Source organism: Plectropomus leopardus, chromosome 19 (genome assembly GCF_026936395.1).
Source record: "Plectropomus leopardus strain MGB_pleo_1.0 chromosome 19, ASM2693639v1, whole genome shotgun sequence".
Classification (NCBI taxonomy): domain Eukaryota; kingdom Metazoa; phylum Chordata; class Actinopteri; order Perciformes; family Serranidae; genus Plectropomus; species Plectropomus leopardus.
The window spans coordinates 26,117,026-26,144,369 of record NC_142194.1 but is presented as its reverse complement, the minus strand read 5'-3'; the positions used below and the strand labels follow the sequence as shown (position 1 = coordinate 26,144,369).

The following is a 27,344-nucleotide window of genomic DNA, read 5'->3' as shown; positions in this document are numbered from 1 at the left end:
ATGATCCCGGTTTTTAAAGCTGGTGTGGGCAGTTTCATTTTGGTGACATTAGGAAAAATCCCATAATAATCTCTGAGCACACTGTAATTCAAGTTGATTTAGAGACATCTAGACTGCCACACCTCCTTTTGGCTCTAATTTCAGGCTTCAGAATATCTAGCCCATGACGGGAGACTTCGGCCAATTACAAATCATTTCAGAGTGAGGGCGTACCTATTGGCTGTTCTACAAATATACAGTGAAAACCTGATTCAATGGCAGATAGTCCTGCAAAGAAAACTGCTATTCCAGCATCGGCAACAACTGCCTACACTACAAAGCAACCCAAGAAATGGATGATGAACTTGTAAAAAAGAGAGCTTAAAAGAGAGTCTGACAATACACAAAATAAAACGTGTCATTATTGGCAATATGTTTCAGAGATGGAGAGAAAATGTTGCTCAAAGTTTAGCTTTCTGCTAACTGAAGCCAAAGGCTTACAGCTGCAGCTTCATGTTCATGTTTGTATAGCTAACATCAGCTAGAGCCTCATATCTAAGTGTGTCCTCGACCTCACTCCCTGCTGATACAGGACGCCTTACTGAGAGCAGAGCTGGCAGCAGCTTAACAGACTGGACTGGATTGCCCTGACTCCAAACGTTGAGGTGTTTGAAAAGATGTTTGTCTCCATAAATGCTAGTTCTACAATGGACTGGTGTTTTCTCCTAAGGTTGGAGTTCTCATACTTAATATTCCTAAGGGTCCAAATCTTATTTCTATTCAAGGTCAAAGGTCTTGAACGATTGATGATAAGCAAATGACTTTTACAAGACTTGCTTAGAACTGAATTTCTCTGACATCTCCTGTCTCTCCTTTACCTCAAACAGAGCTGTGGCGTTTAACATTTTCACTCTTCGCAACTCCATCTGTATCCGTGCAAATCAGACACATGGGCTTTATGCTGGATAGGGACAAAATGAATGCATATTTCTCTGTCCACTTGTCTTTGAAAACTCGATTTTCTGGGTCAACTTTTCTTTTCTTTGCACATTTGGATAGTGACATCTTCACTGCATTGGGGACGAAAGTGAACCACTTGTTAGCCATAAACTAATGTGCTAGTTTTGAACAGACACTTGTTAGCCGACCCTTGAACTCTGTCATGTGACGACTTAAAGGTCATACGCTCGCCAGCTGTCAACGCTGCCACAACAACGTCAAATGGGGAAACACTCATGTTTAGGTTTAATCTCAGGCTAGTATTGCTGAAATGATCTCCAAATAGACTATATTATGCAATACTAACAATTTATTGATATGTATAATAAACCAGAGTCTGGACTTTGAGAACATCTGTCCTAAGGCATACTGGGATAAGGTTGTCCACCTAACATAGAGGTACATACTGTAGCTGCTTCAAAAAATTTAATCTTCACACCATTTTGTGGTGCATCTATTTAAATATTTTGTGTTTTCTGTGACTCATCTAGTTCCACTTATTGTGACTTTTGTGCCTTTCAGCTTTCCCTGTTAGATATCTTCGGAAGAGTGTGCCAGTTAGACTTACTGGCACCCTCTTTCCACCCACAGAGCAGCTCCGCCTCAGAGAAATATTTATATAACTCAAACTACAATCTGTTATGTCCCAGGGACCCATATGGGCAGAGTTTTATTGTTATTGATTTAGCATTGGATTGTAGATCTCTACACTGTTGATGGGGGATAATGATGGTGAAAAAAACAACTTTTAATTATAATTCAAGTATAATTTATAATGCATTCAATTTAAGCAATATTAAACAACCATTTATTTGATGGAGGCCACTTAGAAGTGTCTTGGGGACCCCCATTTGCCCCAAGAAAACACCTAGAGTGCCACTGCTGTAGTATGAGTTGCATTGTATTTGGTGCCTGAACTTGCCATTTTATTCTGTGATTATCTTTTTTTGTTGTATCCTTTTGGATAGAACCTATTGCGCTCATTTTCAGGTTCATAGTTTTTCTAGTAAAAAAAAAATTCCCAGAGTACATACAGTATTTACATGCTTTAATGGAGGAAAAAGACTTCATTTTCCTCATACTGTCTGTGCTGGAACACCTGTATTCACCCCCTGTCTGAAACGCTCTGTTTCAGTGCCTGTCTCTTTAAGCCCCCCTCAAAAAAAGTCCAGTCTGCTCTGATTGGTCATCATGTCTGGGTTTTATGCACCTTGGCTTCTCTGCATCGTCATTTTAGCTGACAAATGACTGTGTATAGCAGCTCTCTGTACTCTGAAAAATCATTAATAACATCAGCAACCAAGCTTAAATTTTTCCTTGAAGTTGGAATGTAGCAGTGTACTTGCAGCAACTAATGAGTGTTTATAGTGGTATATTCTACCATTAAAAACCATGAATAAAAGTTAGTAGTAGTAGAAGTACCTGTTCATCGGGGAGACATTAATGACGACAGAAACCAAGATTAAATGTTTGTCTTTGATGGTAGCATAGATCTACATGTAGCAGTGTACTTGCCACTGGGATTTGATTATGTATAACGGCACTTTATAATCAGGAAAAATCAGCAATGAAAGCTTGTAAACCAGCAAATGTTCCATCAGAAATATAATCCGAAATAGGGTAGAAATTAACAGCCTTAGCACCAAAGATTACATGTTTCCCTAATGTCAGCTGGAAGCTACATTTAGCAGTGTATGCTACTTAATACTGTATAAAAGCTTACTGTATTGTGCCGTGAGCAGATAACCACAGAAAGAAAAACATCTTGATTTGACTTTATCTTGAAGCCAAAGTAAAATAACATGTTGGAAACAGAGTATTCAGAGTGGTCTGAAGCCTGGGGTAGTTGCTCATGGGGATTACTTACACATTGGCCACATTTAATATGAACATCCAACACTTAAATTTACTTTTCATCTAATAGAAAGGCTACCACTTGCCTGATCTGAATCTGTCTCACCTGGTGGTAGCTGTTGTAGTCCATGTTTCCCGGCAAGGGGAATCCTGGTGCTAGGAGCAACTCTCCCTCCATCATCTCGGGTTTGATAAATTCCTCCAGGTAGGTCCGACACAGACGGCGGTCCCAGTCGTCCGTGATGTGACCCCCGTACATGATCTCACCGAACAGGTAGCGCAGGTCATCATACGGCACCTGGGAATTAGAGACAGAGGGTATGTTGCCTTGCTAGAAGGTGGCTTGTGGTGTTTAGCTGAGGTCACATGTGTTCAGATTTCCAATTAAGATTACGAACAGTGGTCTTTGTAATCCTTTGCAAAGGGATAAAAGAAAAACAGAAACACATCTACCTTAGGATTGGCCTCCAGGTAGTTGTAGAGGACGTTGATAGAAATGGTGAGGTCTCCAGTGTTAAAGGGGTACGATCTGTTCCAGCCCTGAGGACCAAACTTCCTCCTCTCTGCCACCACCGCATGAAAGTAGCATAGGGCAAACAAAATGCTCTTAAACTCATTCTCCCGTGCACACATTTCCAGCGTGTCCTGGAAAAACGAAAAAAGAGGGATGCATATAAAAGACACACACTGGCAACCTCCTGAACTGTACAGCTGCATTAACTGAGACACATCGGTGTGTTACAGGTAAAAAGTTGTGGCAGGCAGTCCTGTGATCTGTTTTATTTTGTCAAGTCCCCAGCGGTACGGTGCACTAACAGACAGACAATGAGATGACTAGATGGCAATAAACCCGACAATGAGATTCCCTTTTAATTGTCACAACTTGTCAGGCGCTTTCAGCCTCCAACCGTCTCCTGGGCTCATTATTCCAGACAAGCAAATAAAAAACTGGACGTAAATGGCATTGTAATCTCTTGGGGGAGAGACAGTTAAATAAGCATGCCAATAACCCCTATGGAAATAGGGAGGCTAAATTCTCTTTATTCCAGCATGTGTCATGGTGAGTGCCACAGTGAAGGCCCTTTCACTTCCCCTGCTGCAGTGCCCTGGGGAGCTGACTCCTACGATGCACAGGCGCATACACACAAGTACAGTGAAGGCTGACTACCCCTCGCACGCATGCGTGCATGCACGCACGCACGCACACACGCACGCACGCACGCAAACACACACACACACACACACACACACACTTTTAGAGGTTTAGTTAATATTCTGCACGGTACTCCTCTGCTCAACACAGCTGAAAGAGATCCATAGCCTCCCTATTCATGACCTGTGGACTGGAGAGAAAACGGCGCTCAGTCAGACCGCAGAGAGGACGACACATAAACACACACATGTATGCACACTATCTGAAAAACACACTTCAATACCTCTAAACTGACAGGTTAGGTCAGTGTATGTGTGAGTCTGAATAACCAGAAAATTTGACGAATAAACTAAATCAATTAGTTTCAGCAAACAAGGAATTGCAAATCTGTAACAGTTTACTTGGCTACAGTATTATGCAAGTGTTATCTCAGTAAAAACCAAAGCCATTGTGCTAGATGTTAACATAAGCCCACCCAGACTCCATTTTACAGGCTTCTGTGGTGGAAATAGGCAGCAGAGCTATATGCTTCTTCCAGTGAAAAGGTCAAGAGGAAAGAAACTGTCATTTCTCTGGCTTAGCGCTGGCTTTAGCCACGCGGGTGGGCTATTACAGAGAGTTAGCCTAACATTGATTAGCTTTCACTGAGTACACATGACTGGAATATTCCCCCATCGTTACCTCAGTGGACCTCGCTGTGGGTCTGCATAAAGCAGGGCTCTCAAGCACGTTGCACTTATCAGGCAGATAGACATCGGCAAAGTAAGGATCGTGGAAATGGACTGGGAGGAAGCCGAGCACTCAGGTAATGGTGTGGAGGAAGATGCATTGGCAGCGAAGCGCTGAGGTAATGGTACAGCTTAGATAGAGAGGAGAACTGATAAGGTAGAGAAAAGGGAGAGGCCACTGTAGCGCACTGATCCATTCTAACTATAGAGGCTGCAGAGGGGCCCAGGAGCATGATATTGTCTGGCCACTCTCCAATAACAAACAAAAAGTAACAGATAGACTTTATTGTCATCTCAGTCCTAACCAATGTCTCCCTGCACAATGCAACTACACAAACGTTTGATGTTAGCATGTGCTCCATTCACGTTTGTCCTCAATGGGCAAGAGACAATTCCAGAGTGAGTAAAAGGTGACCCTCTCCATCTGCCAGCTCCTACATTTCTGCAAATTGGCAACTTGATGGGAAATCTGGAGTGAAAATTGGCATGTGTTGTTTCAACTGCCACTCATGGAAACAGGAAAACGAGTCCTTCAAAAGAAGGTACTGTGTATCGACACAAAGTATGCGGATCCATCATACATTAAAGATCCTATTAAATTTGCACTTCAAATGTCTACTGTATAGAATTTAGGGGGATATATTAGTAGAAGTAGTAACAATAATCTTAATTATGCTTTCATTAGTATTTATTAGAATCACCTGAAACTACTAGTAATCATGTCATTCTTTTCCTAAAGAAATTTTTTTGGGGCATTTTTGCGTGTGTGAAAGGGGGAGAGAGTGAGGCGATGACATGCAGCAAAGGGCCGAGGCTGGAAATAAACCCGCGGCCGCTGCGGCGAGGACACAGCCTCTATACATGGGGCACCCGCTTTATCCACTGAGCCACCAGACGCCCCGTAATTCTTTTATATCTACATACAGAGTGGGTCCTCTTCCACAGAGTCCATCATGTTGTTCTACAGTAGCCCACGATAGACAAACCAAACACCTGCTCTAAAAAGGGCCATTTGTGTTTTTGTGTCAGTTACTCTTGTCACATTTAGGAGAAGTTTCAGTTGGCTACAATCTGCGACATCAACTCAAGATGGCACATAATCCTATAAAGCTTTAACTGTACTTAATTCCCTTTTTGGAAAACAGTGAAACTTCTGTGTTCAGTTACACAGTGGTGGGTGAAACTATACAGTCCAATTCATAAATTAATCACAGATTTTTCAACTATTGCTCCTTTCAGAGTATTCTTTTAAATCATGTTGCCTTTTTGGCCATTAGTTTCTGATTAATAAAACTCATTTAACACCGAGCACAGATTTTTGTAAGAACATTTTTACAGAAAGTAGCTGAGTTGTTGTGATTGCTGCACACCCCTGCAGAACATTCATGTGGAGGACAAATATTTGGACAGACACTGATTTCAGTGGATTCCTGCTGAAATAAATGTTTGATAAATGAAATTCCTTGTTCTAAATATTGTCATAAATCCAGGTCATAGCTAGTTTGCTGTAAAAATTGGTGGAACGTTTGAACAATTTGGTTTGTTAACACCCAATAATGTATAAAAAAAAACGTGGAGACTACCTCAACAGCCATAATTGGGCCTCATCATTATTATTTTTATTGACAACTGAATACAGCGACACAGATAATTGCACCAAACCTGGTGTGCATAGCTGTCTTGCAGTGCGGATATGGAGAATCCACATGCAAAACTCTTTACTTTTAAACCACATTTTCCCCCCACACTGATGAGAAAGAGCTTTAAGAATGAAAGATTTCAATACTTTCATATATTTAGAGAAATTGATTTCATTTCATGGGAGCTTTATCTCCAGAGTATTGTCATATTTTGGGCCAGTGAGTAAATGGTTTCAGTTAATTTCCAAAACTGAATAGATTATTATTATCAGATAACCTCCAGGAATCACAACAAACCTCGGGGTGTATTACCTGGTTGAAGTTATCCAGGGATTTGTGCAGGTTGGCGTGCATGCCAGTGGGCGGTTCATTGGTGATCTTGATGGAGTTCTCCAGGATGCCCTGCGGGATGATGTGGCCCTCGGGGGTGGAGGAGGGCTCAGCACTGACAAACACCCTAAAGTTCTCGTGGCTTCCCTCTGCGTGCTGCTCAAGAAGTTTCTCTAAAGTACCCAGCCAGCGAGCCACCAAGTGGATATTCTGCAGGTAAACAGGATCAGCAAGTAAAGGATTAAGAGGGGAAAATTGCACATTATTGGTGTAACGACAAGCTAGTTGTTAGGCAAAATTAATTCCCCCCTGTGAGGATAGAGAGCCTAATCTACACCCAGATAATGTTTTCTGTTGGATATCTGGAAAAGTCTGGGCTTTAATGGATAACACATAATAGCTTAATAACGTACTTGATGCTGGAATTGCCCGTATAATTTATGTTTATAATGACAACTTGCAAAAAAGAGCAATTAAAATGTTGCATATTCTCCTCTCTTCACTGTGACTTTGATGTGGCACCAAATTAAATGGTACACAGCACTTGAAACCCATTTCTAGGTTGCTGACATTAAGCGACCATTCTCCGGCGTTACTTCAGCCTCGCTTTTCTGCATATTCATCTCTCAGTGTGGTGCGGGCAGTGGAGCTGACTTGTACTATCACACAAGCATGGATGAGCTCAATTTTCCATCTCAACTGTCCTGACACTTACAGGATATCCTGTGAATGATAAGGAGTCAGCCGAGCCCCCCCACGTCTCACCATGCAGCACTGCCCATTCCCTAAATCTAATTACAGCACTAATAACTCCAGTCATTAATTCATAAGCCTCTTTACTTTCTCATTTCCCTTTGCTCTCCATATTTAATCTTCCTTATGATGGCTGAAGTTAGCCCTCTTTCCGAACGACAGGACATGACAGGGAGAGGAACGTCAATTTTTTTTGGGAGGAAAAAAGTTTTACATTCTGTGCAAGAGAAGTCCGGGAGGAGCTTGAAGCTAAGACGGGGATAAGTTAGCTTGCCTCTTGATGCCTTAGAGAATAATGAATGGTATACAAATTAAAAGTCTAAATTCAAGCGCTTTTTCATCAAGCCAGTACAACCCTTCCTCTTGGCATGTAAATAATTTGGCAATAAAGAGAGCCAACAGAGGAAGTCAGAGACTGCCTCAGAACTTGTCACTGTAATGAAACCATTCATCCTCTGGCTGCAGGGGGAGAGGAGGGGGAGGAACGGAGAGAGAGAGAGAGACACACAAGAGAGACCAACAGGCCAACAGACAAACAAACAAGACAGAGGAGCAGCCACTATTTTATGGCTTTTTAATTAACTTTCAGGTGCAACATTTTTTTCCCCTCAATGTCTTCTTGATAAGGGCCTTCCAGCCCCTGTGATGACTGCGCTGATACTACATCAAAGAGTCACCTATTTACATAATAATATAAAAGTTGAATCTAAAACCCATTAGAAGACACCACTGGCAAGGTCTTTGATGCATTGCTATCAAACACAACCTGAGGGAAAACACAATGGCACATCCAACTGCCTGTCACGCGCACGCACACATGCACGCGCACGCACACACACACACGCTGGCTCATAAACAAGCCAATACAAACATGTGCAGGTGCGCGCACACAATATTTCTCTTTTCACACACACAAAAACACATTCGTCAAGGAGCTGCGCTGAGGACAGCTGCACAGCTGGGCTCCAGCGCTGAGGAGGCGGCCCCGCAGTGGAGAAGCAGTCAGACTCCAAATTGACGTCGGAACACAGCGAACGGGACTGAGGGACAAGCAGGACTGCCGACACACTGCAGGCGCTGACGGCCAGACAGACCGCTGAGTCTAAATTTAAAAATGTCTTGGATAAATTCACAAACATGCAGGATTTAGTTTTGAGTGTTGTAGCATGTGAAGGTTTTTATTTTTAATGTGCAGCCAACTCTCTGTTGCATTCAAGTAATATTTTACAGTAGCCATAAAAAATTGTTAGTTATGGTCCATCTGTTATTATATGAAAGCTAAAATTATGGTGGCCCCTAGAGCTCAACGCATTGCAAATTAAGAAAACACCTTCACCAATTTGACATTGCATGCACAGTTTTTATCCAGAATACTTCAGATAGAGAAGACACAGCCAAATGCAGAAATGTGCTGCGAGTGCCACAACATAATTAAAAGTGGTTCCAGAGACACTAAAAAGTGAGACACATATCCGAAATTACCCCAATATTGGCCTTTTTTTTTTTTTTTCAAATTTAGCCTGCAAATACACATAATGTCATAAAATGCACACAAAAAGACGTTAAAGATGCAGATGTGTAAGAGTAGCATGGCTGCTTTAAGAAATAGCTCAGTGGGTTGTGTACATGGATTTTAATAATACCTAGATACCTGATGCTAAGCTGGTGACTATACATTTCAATGAAATCGCTCACTTGGCATCTATGCCAAAAAAAAGTTTTCTAGCTTCTGGGTTTACTTTAGCATTATGCGGCCCACTGAATTTGCACAATAGTTTTTGACGCGAGTTCCTGCTTGGCTCATAGACTTTACATTGTGATGATGTCGCAGATTTGTAAATTGCTTTTCTCAGCTTGAGGAAAGTTTTACAAATATAACAAAATTGACCTTGTTGCAGTTTGAGGTGTGTGGTCAACAGTTTTACAGATGTGTCTTATCAGCCAAAAGCCACCCTCTGCTTCCAACCAGAATGCGGTTTGACAGCGTCGGAGGAGAACAGGCTTGGACCGAACCACTGGCGTTGTTATGATACGCTGGCGCAACCGAAGGGCACCGGGTGCGTCCACATGCAATGCGTCCACATGCAATGCGCACATGCGGCGTCACTTGAGATGGCTGGACAGAACCAGTCGTGTGCGCATGAAGCGCTTAAGGACAGTACTGCCGGTAACCACATAATATAAGGGGCACATGTGCACTTAAAAATCAAATAAATCTACCTTGTACTTCTAGGCCGGGCGGTTGGGGAAGTAGATGGGTCACACACAACTGACTTTTGTGCAGGAGTCCAGAGTTTGCTTCTCGTGTGGATGTGTGTGTTTTTATTTCTACAACTTATCATGCCTAAAATCTAACTGTCTGTGACTTTTTTGCCTAATCCCAACCATCGTGACAGTCTGCGCTGTTGCGTAAGCATAAGGAGCAGCCTAATCCCACCAAATATGCATATGCTAACATCACAGTAACTGCCAAGTCATCCCACCATGACGTCGTCCCACCATGTACATTTGTTGACATCACTGTAACAGCATCCTGGAGCATAAACAGCTGACGCAGAAGGATACCTAACACATCATGAGTGGACGCAGAAGGTCACTAACAGAGCATCACTATGTGATGAGTCGGAATAAGAATGTGTTTGTCTTTTACAATGGTGGCCTATGGAGAAAATAACTTTTGGGCTGCATGGGATTTTTATGCTGCAGTACTGCGAGTAGCCACAGGTGAAAAATGGCTACAAGGCTGAGCGACTTTCCTAGGGGCATAGCAAGTGTGTGGTCGAGACGAGAGAGTGACAGAGAGGGACAGAGAGGGTCAGAGAGTGATGGTGACTGAGCTCAGAGCAGACAGGTGTTCAGGTGTTGCCAAATACTGCAAAGAAAAAAAATTGAAACTGCCAAGGTGTGTTTTGGTAAGAGAGATTCAATCACTGATTTTAAAGATTACATCATTTTTCATAAAGCTGATAACAAAATCTGCAGCTTATAGCAATTCACTCTTGGAGCTGTAATTTGCTACAGCTCCAATTTGTGCCAGACCAGCATAGCAATGGGGTATGAGTATCATGGGTGCAGTAGTAAAAGAGCTATTCACTATATTAAACTGACAGAAAAAAAATATCATTCCTTGGAAACAAAGATGAAAAAGTTACATTTGAAGCATCATCTTGGCTCAGGCAGAACACTAACTTGTATAAGCTGACTGGCATTAGCTTTTGCATCACTGCTACACAATTACTGACTCATTTACCAGCTGTGAGTCCATCAGCGGACACTCATGCCAATTCTGTTTGCTGCTGCAGCTCCCTGTCACAACTCCAGCCAACTAAGTCATCTATTCTCGTCTGCTCTGTTTATTCTTCCGCTGGCACATGCTAACCGTCCCATCATTTCAGATCCAGCCACTCCCTTCTGCCCTCCAGAAAACCCTTTCCTGCCTTCCCCATCACCTGACCTTCCCGGCCCACCTGCTTACCTGTTCCCACTTTTCTTCATCAACACTGCAGTAAAAATACTGGCCCACTTTGCCTTATTCCTTGCCAGATTGTCTATTCTGCTTATGCCTCAGCTTTTCAGCCTTTTTTTTACCTTCATGACCCCCTGCCTGACCCTTGGGCTTCTGCCTGACCCTTTTCCAGATGAGTTTGCCTGTATTTATCTGCCTACCTGCTTTTGACTTTTGACTGTTTTTGAGCATGAGTAAATGTAAATTTTTATATAACCTGCTTGTCTCCAAGTCCTGAGTACAAACCCAGTTGTCTACTTAGCCATTATACTTCCTCCACCAGCCTGACCGCCTCTTTATGAGATATTTGTAGTATAGTTCCATATTTATGTTCTTGCTTTTAGTTTTCCTGGCAGAATCCTTGTTGCTGCTGAAGGCCTAACCACTTACTATGGATGGCAAATTCCTAGACATACAGTAGGTGTGTCTAACTTAACTGTGTTTTTATGTCAAGGAACATTGAGGATATCCGTACAAGAAAACTTCAAAAGTGGGATTTTAAGAACCAGTGGCTTCTCTCTGTTTTTGCAACAAAATTGTAATTATACAATGTCACTTCACATTAATTAATTTAACAGGGGCAAAAAAGTGATATTCTCAGGATAGCTTAAATTATTTAATTTATTCTTTGTCATCCTTGCAGGTTAAAGAGGGTCATCTCCACATTAATAGTTAAAAACAAATCTTGTCCAACTCTTAGTGTAAAACTGAATAAAAAGCATAAGTTCTTTAAGTTTTAAAAGAATACCAAAGCTTTCTGGTTCTTCCTTATGCTGGGCTCAGACTACACCATACTTTTTTTGATAAAATGATCACTGTGTCAGATAAGGAGACCACAGCGTCATATATTCTTGCTGTGACTTGACCGAGAGAAATAACATGTTGGTCCCTGACCAATCATAGCTCTGCGTCTCTCACTACCTGTGTGATGTCGTTAGGAAGGAAGTGCTAAAGACCAACTTCCAGTAACAAGAATGTAAACAATGGTGTCTGAAATGGTGTGTATGAAAAGCTCCCAGGAAGCCAATTTCGGAATCCTAGGATAGCAAAGGAATGACCCACCCTGCTCTTCATATTAGTGCCAAGTACTTGTTGCCTTTATTGATTGGATTGGTTAGGTATCTGGCAAAAGGAGTGGGATTGGTTAGGATTAAGGTATGAATGTCAGGGTAAGATCATCAGAGGCAGAGTAAGGTGAGTCATTCCTTTGCCATCAAAGGAATTGCAAACACACCCCCAGGAACAGTGCTGGGCTTTGCAGCCAATTTTCCATAGTGGCCAAACAGTGTAATTACAACTACAGGTTCTGTCACATGATACTGGTGAGGCACAAGTTGACTCACAGCCCATGGGTCCTGTGGGTTGACCCGTGGGTAGGGCGGTTTGGGTGAGCTTGTTAGAAAATATTGCGGGTTACAGGCGGGCAGGTCATGAAATGACAAAGCAGCGTTCTGAATAAGTTGTTATAATTTACAGAAATGCTTCCTAGGAGCTTTTCATGCACACCATTTCAGAGACCGTCGTTTACATTGTTGTTACTGGAAGTTGGTCTCTAGCGCTTTCTTCCTAATGACATCACACAGGTAGTGCAATAATCAAGTTCATACCTTCTCCTCCTGTATCCTCTCTTGTCTCTGTCACACAACAAGCAGCTGTCTCATCAGCACTGTTGCACTCCCTGATTCCACTTTTGATTTGGAAAATCTGTTAAGGTCCGACATATTTACTGTATGTATATCTCTCCGGTCATAGTGTCCTGTTAAAAAAATTCCCTCTACAAATATGTATGCCTAACAACATGTTATTACAGCAAGAGGGAGCCTCTCTGTCCACACTGACTCCCTTAAATATGCACCTCTGTGAAAATTGTTTTTTAGGTAGATCAACTTCCCAGTGAGAACACTTAAATCATTATGTCCTAAAAGCTGTAAATTTCACTAAAAGTCTAATCCAGAGTTATTTCCCTACTGTCATTGATTATAACAAGCCTGAGACTGGGAGGCAGGGTTATGAGAAACGCTGGTGCGCTTGCTCTGTGGGCCCATGGATGCAGATGATCCACATTATTTTATGCCAGATTGTAATTTTATTATTTTGACTTTATAAGCCACTAAGCAGCTTGAACGGGTCCTCGCAACAAACACTCTATCCAGCTTTCTTTATACATCCATGCTGTAAGATAATGTCTGTCTTTTGTTCAGAAAGGCATAAAAAAGGGAGCACCTTTGTAGCCAAATGGTTACAGTGCATACCACATAATCACAATGTTCCTGGTTGCTGAAATCTTTTAGTCTGCACCCGGCAACCAAAGTAATGTAAAGTGAGGACACTGAGGAAGCCCATTTCCGTCAAATTGTCTCTCCTTTCTCTGCTATCTGCACTTCTTTCTGCCACTGGCTGCAAATGGGGTGGCTTTAGCAGTAAATGTGCAAAGATGCTTGAAAGTTTAGGCCACTTGATTCCCACTGCCTGGCCCATGTGGGATATTCAACTCCAATCTGCCCGATTGATTGCCTCTCCATCTCTGCACCTCTTCCCTCCCAGTGGGCTGCTTTCAAAGTTTCTGCATCTCTGTCTCCAAGGCCCATCTGAGCAGGAGCTGCTGTTCTGCAGTATAATTACCCGTCAGCGAGGGGGAACCTGCCATTGACCCAGCCCTCAGCTGATGGAGCCGGGCCTGGCATCCAGAGTAAAGGTGGGTTGTGAGACGAGAGGGGTGGTGGAAAGGTAGGTGGATAGCTGAGATGAGGAGGTGAGGAGGGGAAGGAGAGATAGCAGGTTGGCGAGGAGGGTGGGAGGACGTGGGAATTGATAAGAGCTTGATGTGGTTTGAGAAAATGATAAGGCTTAAGTATAAAAGTTATGTGGCGGAATGAGAGGGTGGGAGAGAGAAGATGGAGCATTATATCAGGAGGAGATACTGCTGATGAAAAACAGGAGAGAGAAGAGAATATGATACCTCCCCTCCCCTCCATTTCCCTCTTGCCTCCACGGCCAATGCCATGGGGGTGGCTCTCAGCAGGCAGACAAACAGACAGCTGATGATAAAGCAAGTGGGAGGTTTGTTGCCAGGGGGATGAGGCCTTTTTAAGCCTATCGATTCAGATTCTTATGCAAAGGTAATTAAACAACTGCTTGTCTTTGCTATCCTGGCTCTGGAGCAGAGAGTGATGGTGTCCTGATCTTTTTTTTTTTAATTTCTACCAGCTATGTGAATTAAAAGAAAAGGGTGTCCTGCAGTGCCCGGTCTGCAGCTCATATCTGTCGATACTTCCCATTAGAATTCCACCAAGGTTTCCACTTAAAATGCAAACGCCAGCCTTGCCCTCGAGATAAGAGAAGAACAGACACCGCACAGATATTGTACTGTATAATGCCGCAGCCATTTCAGTAAGGGAAATTTCCGCAGAAAATTAAATTCACTTTTCCATGCAGACAAACCTAGGAGGAAAGCAAACATCCCATTGAGGGTGCAATAAAAAACAATGTGATAATACACCTCCTTCACAACATGCACAGATAAGGAAAATGCCACCTAAAACCACTACTGAATAGAAAATCAATGACACAAAATAAACCCTGTATTCATTTTTGCAAAATGTGTTTTAGATAAAGTTTTTTTTAGTTTTTTTATTAGTGTCTGTATGTCAACTTTTATTGCAACCATCATTTTTATGATTTGGAACCTTTTGTGTGAGATGAATGGGCAATGGACAATTCAGTGAAAGCCAGAATGTTTTAACAAACACTCACATCACACATTCATATTAAAAAGATAGTTGAGCCCTAAATGAAAACATTATCTATTCACCCTCATGCCTGTGGAAAGCTGGGAGAAGTTTTATAGTCCACAAAGCACTGCCAAAGATTCACGGAGAAAAGGTGCTGCACACATCTCCCAAACAATTGAAGCACATAGTGACCAGGATTCAATTTTTAAAAAAATACATAAATAACCACAAATTTTCTCCATACTGCTTGTTCAAAGTAATCCAAGTTTCCTGAAGCCCCAACGTGCCAAGTTGTTTTGAAAAATGTCACTGGTGCCATGTTTTTGGCCTTGTAATAGCCTTGTTGTAGAGCCTGTAGCTCCTACTGCGGAAGCCCTGTTCATGTATGTGCGCTTACGCAAGACCAACCAGAGTTCACGGTATCTGCAAGCCAGTGTTTACATGCTCCCTGGAAGCCTTCCCCAAACACAGTAGTTTTAAGTCTGACAGAAGAACTTAGAATGTAGATTATGACTGAATTTTCATTTTTAGGGCAACTATCCCTTTAATGTTCCCATTAAAAAAAAGCCATAATTAGATCAACCCAATGTTCTCATGAAAACACATTAGGTGTTGTGTGAGTTCTCTCTGATTGATGAATATAATGTTTGGAGTATAAAACACACAACAGTGTTTACTGTGCATTATACGTCATGTGAGATTGTGTTGTACGTCGCTTTGGATAAAAGCGTCTGCTAAATGAAATTGTAGATTGTAGATTGTAGAGATGTTTTTGTCTGTTTGTGTATGATGTGTGTAAGGTTACACTGTACCTGTAATATCACCCAGTGGCCGTTTCTTGCTGCCATATCGAGGGCTTGTTCAGCTATAACCTCCTGGCCCTGACCCAGAGAAACATTGTGGAAGTTCTTGTTGTCAAATGTGTAACCCAGTCCCTTCCCTGAAAGAAAACACAAACTGAAAATTTCAAACCAAAATACTTTGTTGAACTCATAAGCTTCAAACTGTATTAAACACAGAATCCATACGCTTTACTAGGCTGCTGAATATTCAGCTATCTGGCCAAGCGAGCACTGCCAACGTATGACCCCATGTGTTACTTACTGCTTGAAAGCCTGGTGAAAACCCATAAACACCACAAAAAAGATCATTATGAGCATACACTGTAAGAGGCGACTGCTGGGCTTTTAACCCCATACACAGTGCTTATATAGTCCGAGCTTTGTACTGGACTTAACAAAACCAGTAACATATTCATCTTCTGAACTGAGACAGAAATACTAGAACATTATCATGGTGACATGGGTTGTGATGCAGTCACTTACATGTCTATGTAATGATCTATGTCTGACCATGTTGGGAGAAAAAAGAAAGAGCTGCACGCTACAACTGAAAACAAGGTGATAATGATCTTCCCAGCTCTTTCTCAGTTAGGATAAGCAAATTTCCCTGAAAGTCACAGCATTTTATAGTCAAAATCAGCACACGGTCAATGACTCAGCCTTACTTGCCCACCTTGTGTCGGCCCATTGAGATTTAACTTAAACAATACAATTATTTCTGTCGGTTTCATTAAAACCGCAACCTAAAACCAGGCAGATAGTGAGGTTTTGTCTCAGGGATATTAGTCCCCTGCAGAGCATACAAAATCACATCATCTATCTAATGAAAATCTAATTGAAGCCTAATACCAATGAGAAACCCAATAGTCACAGCTATAATGGAAAAGCACCTCTCTGTGGTTTAGTGTAATGTGGCAGCCGCTCCTCATCTTCAGCTCGCTCTCTCCACAGCGCAGTGATTGGTTACTTTTTCCTTTGATGTAATTGACTACGGGTGTTGATAATCCATAATCACACCCCTTACAGGCAGTTCCAGTAGGAGTGCTCCCTCTTATCATATAAGGCGGGGATGGTGGATTTCACTTGGACTGAAGGTCTATCTGTGGCTGATTTAACCACCTGCTGATGCTCGGGATCTGGGACATCTAAAATACTCACAAATACTAGCAGGCTGCTGTGTATTCTGTGTGACAACAGCTGCATTAAACTGTCATGCTCAAGTCAATCTATGGCATTGATTACTTTGGATAAAGGGACAATTCACCTAAAAATCAAAAATACATATTTTTTCTCTTACATGCATGTTATTTAAATTGTTCTGGTGTGAGTTGCAGAGTGTTGGAGATATCGGACGTAGAGATGTCTGTCTTCTCTCCAATATAATAGAAGAAAATGGCACTCAGCTTGTGATGCTTTAAGTGCCGGTTACTCAAGATAATTCACAGACCTTGTTGTGAGCAGTTTAATGTAGGATCTTTTTTTTCCTACTGAACTACAACCACCATCTGCATCACTGCGCAAAAGGAAGTGTACATCCACTCATGGATAAGAGGCCTGTGCTTGTGACAACGGGAGACATAAACATTAACGTCCCCCTTGGCTGAGCTGTAAGGCTACTTAGCTCAGTTGTGCTAGAAGCTAGCAGAAAATGACTGCTTCCTTCTGCGCAGTGAAATGTTTAGCAGGTGTAGTTTGGAAGAGAGAAAATAGATTTTACATGAAACTGATCACAACAGGTCAACAGACTAAGCTGTTGACTTTTTTCTAATATATATTTTAATCTTGCTGTCATGTACACAAGCCTTTTGTCAACTAATAGATGCATGCTTCCTTCTGTGTAGTGATACGAGTGGTGGGTATAGTTCATTAGGAAAATAGTTCCTACATTAAACAACTTCTGTGGATATCTTGAGTAACCTGGTCATGATATCTGAGAAGAGACATTGATGTTAAGCATCACAAGCAGAGTGCCATCTAGTTTCATTATACTGGTGAGAAGGCAGACACTCTACGGCTGTCTCCAACACTCTGCAGCTCATACCAAAACAGTCTAGGCTGAAAAATTGAACTACAGGTAAGGGGACTCATATGTTGGGTGAACTGTCCCTTTAAGAGGAACTTTCAAGCAGAAACAGAAATCCAAGAAAGTCAAATCAGACAGAAACAGTAAATTAATCATGATGAAACACTTGAATGCAAAAATACTGACATTTGAAAACGTATGACTCGCTTACAGTAGAAACACTGCGGAAATCTCTCTGTTCCAGTAAACTAATGCAATCCGGGCAATCTGAATATTTCATAGAGCTGACTTCAGATACCCACAGACTGAATTATTTGGCAGTAGATTCAGAAGTGTCAGGCTGTGATGGTGCCTCGTTTTAGGTACAAAGGCTTTCTGCACATTTGTGGTCAAAAATCAAAACAGCGTGTCCTGCTGCCATCCGCATTATTCATACGAGGTTGTAAAGTAACTCTAAAACCAATGACATTTACTTTCTGCTGCCCCTAATACACCAGTGGTGTCGTCTCACATATTTGTGACCTTTACTATAATCCCTTCGATCTACCCAGAGCCTCTTGAGTATTGGCAGTGACGGCTGATATCACAGCAGACACATAGCAGATATATTGGGATGACTACTGTTCTGACTGATAATCCTATGCAAAAAGGAATCAAAGTGGAAATCATGCACACAGGTATGCCTGCACTTCACTTCAATGGGCCAATTCATGAAAATCCCACGTTCCCACCACATATAGAAACAACATAAATTGGCAACATGCATGCTCTGATAAAACTCCAGAATTCACTGAGAGGCTGAATTTGATGTCTTATTAAACGTAAAACAAGCGAGAGTATTACCATGTTTCTCCACATCCTTCAAAGGGTCAACTCCAGGAGAGAGGATGAAGAACATGGGCGTAGCTGGGCCCGACTCTTCAAAGGAAACAGCGAAGTCCAGTGATCTGCCAATCACGTACTTGCTCCCCAGTTTCTCCTCTACAAAGTCTCTGCAGGGAGAATATAACTCAGTTCTCCTCAACACTTTTTTTTTATTATCTTTGACCGACAAGCTGAATAACTTGAAGAGTGAGAATCTTCTGTAGTACAGTGCATTAGATAGACAGCTGCTCATAGAAAAAAAAAATTAATTCTAGTCACGACTGTGTTGTCAGTCGCTCTTTTCAACCTCCCTGGATTAAATCCTTTAGCCTTTAAAACACGATTTTCTCACTCCGAGCAAACTGTTCACTCTTAAATAAATAGACATTGTTTATTTTCTATATGTAAATCCTTGCTGGCATATTATTTGAAGATACAAAGCTCACATAAATTATATTTTGATGGTTGATTCAAAATTATAGCAATTTTAAACTTCATTCCAAATGCTTTAATGATGTCTCCAGCTTAAACTGTTGACGACTATTTCAATAAATAGCTCCAATTATGTATGAGTCATATCACATATATACAGGACGCAGGTCTGCCTTCTAACTGGGCCAGATGCATCCATCTGTAAATCTGCTTGTACAAACTAGTTATTTCAGAGCTTAAATCTGCTCACAGTTTAATAATGCTATCCTTTGAGCTCCGTTTTGGTCTCCACCAACCCTACGGGAGCGGGGGGCGGGGTCTAACTGTGTCAGTCTGCTGTTTGCTGCTTCTATTTTAACCTTCTATTTTACTTGAATCAGTTTTAAATACATTACAGTTACCAACCATTGACGTAAGTTAGCCCAAGCAACCACAGACGCATTTGGCTGGAAGTCACCAGTTAACGAGGTCACTTGTTAAACTGAAACCAGTGAAATTTATGGTTGTCATTTCACAGAAAAAAAAACCATGCGGAATTTCTGGTTACGTTATCTCTGAACTATACTTGATAGTAAGCCAACAAGACAGACTGCAGGCTCAATTACGTGTCGGGACATAACGTTAGTTTTCTGGTTATTGATTTAAAAACAGGCCTCACACATACAGCTCTTGTGTAGGGATGCTCCTTGAAAGGCTCCTTTACTATGATAAACTCATCAAAATTATCACAGAAACTCATGACAGTGAATTTTCTGAATGCTAGGACATCCATGTATTAAAAAATAAAAAAAAGGAACAAATCATTGAATATTCTTATTGAACAGCCAAATCCAATTCAAATGGCATGATCCTGAGTTGGGTACAGCCCTAGACTTGTGTCCTAGTCTTTGGCTAGGGAGTATTTCTAACTTCAAGACACAAAACTCTGACACTTTGTCTCTGAATTTCTGAACATGACCACAGGTAATGCAGCTGTAGGGCAATCTAAAGCATCTAGTGACTTGTATGTTTGTTATTTCTCACTAGTGTATACGCAGTGTTTCTCCACACAAACATATATACATATGAATATTAGGCCGTTTGTCTTCTAGCCACTCACTAATAGCACACCTATCTGGAAGTCGGTCATCATTTGTCAAATTCACAATATTTAGTGGATAATGACAACCTATTGCACTCCGCCACACTTCCGTTGCCAAAATGCGTGTGCACCTACGTATATGAACATCCTCATTGTTTACAGACAGTGAGAGGGTCCGTTACACATAGGAATTTTATCATTTGTTCCTTTAAATGTTTTGATTGTTGCAGTTTTAATATTTACATTATTTAACTGTTAAAATATAAAATAAAATGTATGGGTAGCTCAAGACTTTTTATTTATCTCTTTTTGGTGTTTTAATATCACAAAAAAGATAACCAAGTAGAGATGTTATTATCAGGAGGATATAGGGTCTAAGTTCGATAACGTTTTAAGACAGAGGTTTAGGGCTAATAATGAGGCTTATTGATTGCACTTTCAGTTGTGTGTGTGATTGCGTTAATTCTAAGCAACAGACAAACATGGAGTAGCACCAGTGAGCACAGGCGCCCTGTCGACTCAAACTAAAAGCCAGGAGGTCAAGATGTTTAACCATTAACCTTTAACCAACAGCACTGGACAGTTCACAGATCACAGAGCAAAGGTCAATCTGCAATGCCACCTCTCACCTGACAGCGTACGTCATGCGGTCAGGCCTCAGGGCCCTCATCATGCACAGTCTCTGGAGAGAGCTCTTGTTCTTCCATTCCTGTGGGAATTTCTCTTTTTCTGGACACTCAGACTCGGCAAACTTCTTCCAGCGTTTAGCGGATCCCTCAATGTCTCGGTCCAGGTTCCTGAACTCGTCAATGGAACACAGTGACTGGTGGTTGGGGAAAGAAAAACCATACAGAAAAAGTGCTGTATTTTTAAAAGTGCTGCTACTTTGTGATCAGTGATGCACACTTAACAGTTTGACCACTTCAAAAACACAATACACAGCAAAAGGACTAACTTTGTTTGCAAAAGTTGCTGGCAAAAAAAAAGAAAGGAGTGCTTATCTTTCCTCTCGCCAATATAAATAATATTTATTCAAACGGAAATGCTGAGTAAACATGATCCCTTTCATAACGGGACAGGGGGTGTGGGAGGACTGAATATGCATCCGCTGCAGAAGCAGTAGGGGCTTCATTGTGATGCCCCAGCTGACAGACACCTTATCTCATCTGCGGAGAACAGCAGTGTCATGCAGCGCAGCCTCGAGCAGGTGCACACACTGACGAGCAGACACACAATCATATGCAGTGTGCACACTGCCTCCTGTACTGTATATACAAGGAGCAGGGTCCTGAAACCCTCCCACAGCACACACAAAGAGGTGTCATGGAAGAAATAGCTGTGCGAATCCATATAATCTGCTTTTCTACAACCTCTCAGCACTGGGCATGAGGCGGGAAGGTAGAGTGAGGCAGAGTGGCTCAGCACACAGTCCATCACTTCAACTCAGTTTGTTTAATTACCACAGGAGGTTGGCAACCTCTGAGGGAAGAGTACACTGGGTCTCATGGGATTCATGCTCTGCTAATATCATCAAGAGGCCTAAACAATCAGTGGATCTTAAAGCTTTCCAACTGATTATGTTTCCAATTGCCATAAGAAAGTCGAGTGACAGAATTTGATTAGCAGGACCTTAAACATCCACAGTGGGTTGAATGCAGTTGGGGAAAGGCCGTCTCCAAACCCTCCAAGGGGTTTAGGTTAAGTTAATATTCTAGGCGGTACAGATTGAAAAATTCATGAGTACGAGAGGCTAAAAAAACACACTGCCGTTAGGGTTTAGTTTGCTGCTAAACTGATCTGACAAGAGAGGGAACCTCTGCTGCTTGACATCCACAGGGCTGCATTGCCAGACGTCTGTTCTTTAAGATGAAATACGGGTACGCGGACATGTTCGGGTGCCCTTTCAATGTTAAAACGCACCGGGGTCACGGAGCAAAGCCAGTCCCTAGAGAATCACATGCTTAGAGTGGAGGTCTGGGTGAAACAGAGAAAATAGACTCCAACTGCAGTCCCAACTCTTTAAGGATGTTTTAATGCAAAGTTGTTGCTGGGAGACTGGGCTGCATAAATTGCATCATAGGAACAGCAGCTAAGTGCTTAAATAACTTGAAAGATTTCAGTCGTGCCTCTCTTACATGACAGGCTGAAGGAAACATTTTGGAAAAACATGGCAGGCGATTTAATTTTTAACTAGTAAAGACTATTTTTCAAGATTTCTACATTGAGGGGCACCCAGGACGGAATTGTAGAGATAATGTTGACATACAATTTAATACTATTTAAGCATGTTTTAATATGCCTCAGGGTTCAATGTTAATATTTTTTTCTGAGTCAGAAATTTGCTTGGCCAAAGTCAATATTCCCTTGTCATATAACAAAGACTAATGTTAATCATCATAAAAACTGTCTTAACCACCTTGCTCTTAACCTTGCAGCAGTCTGTGATATACGTGCTTGGAGTTTGATCCACATCCTTGAATGCAATCCAACTAAACTCTTCTGAATGCTCACTTCAGCTCAAGAACCTTGTCTTTACCTACCGCCAGTCTCTCACACATGCCCAGTCAGTGCTGAAATTGTGCAAATCTAATCTGAGATGAGGAGAGAGCTAGATACCTCAGTCCTGAGCTGATTCCATCATCAGCTCCAAGACTGATGGATCTCATTCATAAAACGTTAGCAGAACCAATTTGTGTGTAAGCTGTTTACAGAAGGAAATATACGTGTATTTCAGTACTCATCAATATGTTAGCAGCTCCAATCTTTTCGTACAAAATCTACACTTGCCTCTTACCGCTTGTAGTACTTTTATAAATAAGGAATGCTCATAAATATGGCTCGTCATTATTAGAAATTACAATTTTAATTCGTATTGTGCTCCGTTATGTTCAAAATACGCAGATACCTTCAAAACTTGCAAGTTAAATATGGCAAAAGATTAAAAACATGACAAATTTAGCTGAAATAGTTTTCTAAATAGTTAACAAATAGCAGATAATGAGAAAATAAGATCACTGATGGTTGCCCGAATGTATAGCTTTTCAACACTAAATACAAAAAATAGCGTACATCGCCTTGAGAGTTCTCAACAGGCAGAATAAATTACAACCCGAATCGTACAAACTTGTGAGGTGAAGCTTGAACCCGGCCCATCCAAGATCATCACATAATCTAGAACACTGAGCCTGAGCCCCCTCCCTAAATACAGGGAGAGAAGGACAGCGCGCTGCTGTCCCCTGCAAAAACAAGAGATGCTATCTATGTATGTATGTATATGTATGTATGTATAATATCTTTATGTCGACGACATAGACGATATGTTTTTTCTCACCTCTTCTTCACCCCAAATAACTTCAATCTCAGCATTAGAAAGGTTTTTCTTTCTCGCTCTCTCTGTCTTTGTTTGCCGAGTGTTTGCAAGTCGACAGGATGCAAAATTTACAGTAATTATCATCTCCTAAGATGCTATTCACTGGATGTTCATGGGCAGGGATGGTTGCTTATTGCTGACTAGTGGGAGCGCACTGTCAGTTTATGATTGTTTGGCATTCATGAACGTACACACCTGCCTACAATCAAATCTAAGATTCCTGCGGTGTTCATTAATCCAGTGTAGGTTTTTCATTACCAAGATGGTTTGTTTGCAAATCTACTCACACATTTATAAACATCTCATGAATAAAACCCAGTATTTTGTAACAAAAAATAAATAAAAGAGAGTTCTATCTTAACGAAAGCAAATTATTTTAGTATGGTGTGAACAACTTTATATTGTTTTGTATAGATCATGGCAAGAAATTTTTGCACTCATTCTTTTGGCAAAAAATTACAAACATTTACAGTTAATGGCTAATTCCATTCCATATGAGTCAGCCAACTCATATGGAATGGCATTAGCTGTTTAGTATTCATATTTTGCATCTTGGCTCTGACCTCATCACTCCCCATAAGAAGCACACAGACCTGTACAACAGAAAGTGGGGAGTGATAAAACTAATTTCCCCCCTGGGGAAGGCAGACTCCGAGTCTACAGGTGGATGCACTCTAATTGGCTGCCTGATATAGCTTGCAGGCTTCGCTTCATTTATAACAGAGAAGTTTAAGGACTAAATTAATCAATTTCAGTGGAATGGCAGCAATCAGTGTTTTTTTTACTTGCAGGGGTGAAGTTCATCTGGGCAGAGCTTTCATTTAGAAAAAAGCAAATTTAACATTGACTAACTGCCCACCATTTTGACAGTGCTGAAAGCTATCATGTTAGCTCTGTCGCAAGGTTAGTGCAAATACATTTCTTGAATACATAGTGGCATTCTATTGTGATCAACTAACATTTTTTCATTACTGATTAATCTGCTGCTTCTTTTTATAATTAATTGACTTATTATTTGGTCAGAAAAATGTTAACTCCTGAAAAATGTCTGTCAAAATTCCTGAGGCAGCAAAGTGACATCCATACATATGTTATCTAAACATTATTTAGAGTGTTATTGTGCGAAATTTGAGGAAACTCCCTCCCTCATCTTCAGATATTGCGTTCACAAAACTAAGATGGATGCAAGGTCACTGTGACCTTCGACCACTAAAATCTAATCAGTTCATCCTTCAGTCCACTCAAACGTTTGTGCCAAGTTTGAAAAAAAATCCTTAAGGTTTTCTTGAGATATCGCTATCAAAGAGTGAGAAAGAAAAGTTACCAGTGACCTTGATTTTTGACCACCTAACCTAATCAGATCATCCTTGAGTCCAAGTGAACGTTTGTACCACATGCAAAGAACTTTCCTCATGGTGTTCATGAGATAATGTGTTTACAAGAATGACACAGATGCAAGTCACCGTGACCTTGACCTATGACCCCCAAAATCAAATCAGTTCATCTTTGAGTGCAAGTAGCTGTGTGTGCAAAACTTGAAAAAGGTCCCTTACGGCATTCTTGAGATATCGCACTCACAAAAATGGGCTTGACGGACAGACCTACGGACAACCCGAGAACATAATCCTGCCTTTGTTATCGATGATGCTGAAGCATAAAAACAGGCATGGTTAGGGAAAGAAAAACATGTGTCATGTTTTGTCTTTAAACACCCTGTTTGGTTGCCACAATCACGGATGGAAATGTACAAAATTTTTCTCAAACAAATTCCCCCTTTTGTTGGTGTCGATTAGTGGTCTACTGCAATTTGCTGCTTGGTAACTGTCCTGCAAAAGTGTAACACCATCAATGACTCCCTCCTCCTCTGGATAAAAAACTCAGCTCACATACACGTAATCTAAACTACATCATACATAAGAAAAGAACAAATGTTATATATATGTATTGTTTGCAGCAATGTACAATATCCTCATTTTATTCTGGCAACTGGGCTGGAAACTCTAAAACTTTCACATCACACACGCAAAACAATTACTGTCTGCAGTTTTCCTTGATAAATGACCACAAAAAGATTAATTCATTTTTCAAATGTTTTTGAAGCTTAATTTTCTGTTGATTGACTATTCAATGAACCAACTAATTGTTTCAGCCAAAGCAGCATTCACTATCTACTGGTGGTGTCCCCTTTGCATTTCACATCATCACACTGCAGTATCTGTGCCTCTCTGTACCTTGATCCCTCCCCAGGAGTGGTTGGACAAGAAATCCACTGGTGATATTACACCTGGTTGCACAGGGTATCTCAGGAGGAAGTCCAGCTCTGCAGGATTTATTTCTTTATTCATCAGCAGGATCTGGGGACACAACAAACAGGAAGGACTTCCAAGTGTTGTATTTTCAGCACAAACCACATTTCCTTTCCACTTGATTAGGTCCAAACAGGGCCGCCGGTCTCAGGAGCACCCGATTCAATAGCAAGCTTGTTCTCGAAACAAACCATGCAGAAGATAAAACCAGCTTCCCTGCCTACCTGGAAGGCGAGCTGAGCGATGTACGTGAGCTTGTCACATTCAAATAGGCCTCTAGTGGTGTACTGGAAGACTGAGGAGGTGATGCTGTCAATTAGGTTGGACACCCGCTGCTTCAGAGACTCGTCCGGCTCGGCCTTAAGAACAGCTTTCTGGAAGACCACACTGAACGCCTGGGGACGCACAAGAGCCAGAACAACACTCAACACTGGCTCAGTATCTGACTTCAAAGTGTTACAAGTAACTATGTTGTTGAATATGGAGTCTCATAGTCAATAACACAGAGAGCAATGATCAAAGAATATTAATTCAGCTGATATATGGCTCATGTTGCGCTTTAATTATGAATCAAATATCATCAAGTCGGTGTCGTGTACCTCTGACATGATGATGATGTGGTTCGTTCTACAGATTTGCTAATCAATGCTTTTTTGGCGGTTTACAGCAACCCCTTCACTGTAATCAACTGAAGTTTGTTTTAAATCTATGTTTGTGAGCATAAACCATTACGTAGGCCTGTCACAATAACTACTGTCGTTAACCCTTTTAAACCTGGATCGACATCAGTTTCTTGTGTTACATTCAGATGCCTTTCACAAGTATTTAAACCTTTGAAACTTGAGCAAATTGGTTTGACTTCTTTTGAAAAGGCAACACGCAACTTGGTAAGAGATGTCACACAAATTACAAGATATTAAGAAATGCTGCCAAGAAAATGAACTGAAAATTAGAACAAATAAGGAGATATATATATATATATATATATATATATATATATATATATATATATATATATATATATATATATATATATATATATATATATATATATATATATATATATATATAAGAGCTATATTGAGAAAAATTATAAAATTTTAAGAAAATAAATACAATGAAAAGACCAAAGCCTGATATATCTTCATCTTCTAAACCATAGAGCAACACATCAATGAGCCACACTTACTTGCACTGGGTGATGTGTTCCTTCATTACCATGAACACACACTGTAGTTTATCTTAACTCAGTCCCACAAACAGTCTCCTGTCTGAGTTATGCAGTTTGTTCAAGGATTCTCTTTAAACAGGCTGTTAACAGGGAAAGTGGAGCTCAGTCACCCTTGAAATGATGTCATGAAATTCACCTTGACCATCTTCAGCTTGTGATAATACAGCAGAAATCAAGCAGTGCAGGTATAAATTTAACACATCTCACTACTGATCAAAGGTGCAACCTCTTGTTTTACTGTAATTCTGTGAAGTGGGAGTTGGATTGACGATAAATTGAAACGTTGCTAAGGAAATAGAACTGTCATTATCTTGTGCTCTGGTGTCATTTCTGTCACACTTTGTCACACTTTGCTCTACCACTGTGTGAAGAACACATTATAATGTGTTTCATTTCATTCTCAAGGTCAAAGGTATACACACTCTGAATGTGTTTTCATTTGATTATGTCGGGAAATAACTTGGGCCAGGGCAGCTACCTGCGGAGTCGGGAGTGATTGCAAACCATATCTCAGACTGCCTTC

The 27,344-nt window shown here is 41.1% G+C and overlaps 1 protein-coding gene across 1 annotated transcript in view; it reads right to left on the bottom strand.

The window, feature by feature from the left end:
• Positions 1-27,344, bottom strand: part of dnah9 (dynein, axonemal, heavy chain 9) — a 186,454-nt gene that overhangs the window by 24,307 nt on the left and 134,803 nt on the right. The window contains exons 66-73 of the mRNA XM_088069941.1: positions 25,815-25,985; positions 25,516-25,638; positions 20,544-20,737; positions 18,381-18,529; positions 15,485-15,612; positions 6,666-6,893; positions 3,286-3,477; positions 2,939-3,130 (exon numbers count right to left, since the gene is read on the bottom strand). Of these exons, the coding sequence (XP_087926067.1) occupies positions 2,939-3,130; positions 3,286-3,477; positions 6,666-6,893; positions 15,485-15,612; positions 18,381-18,529; positions 20,544-20,737; positions 25,516-25,638; positions 25,815-25,985 (1,377 nt within the window). The remainder of the gene's footprint in view (positions 1-2,938; positions 3,131-3,285; positions 3,478-6,665; positions 6,894-15,484; positions 15,613-18,380; positions 18,530-20,543; positions 20,738-25,515; positions 25,639-25,814; positions 25,986-27,344) is intronic.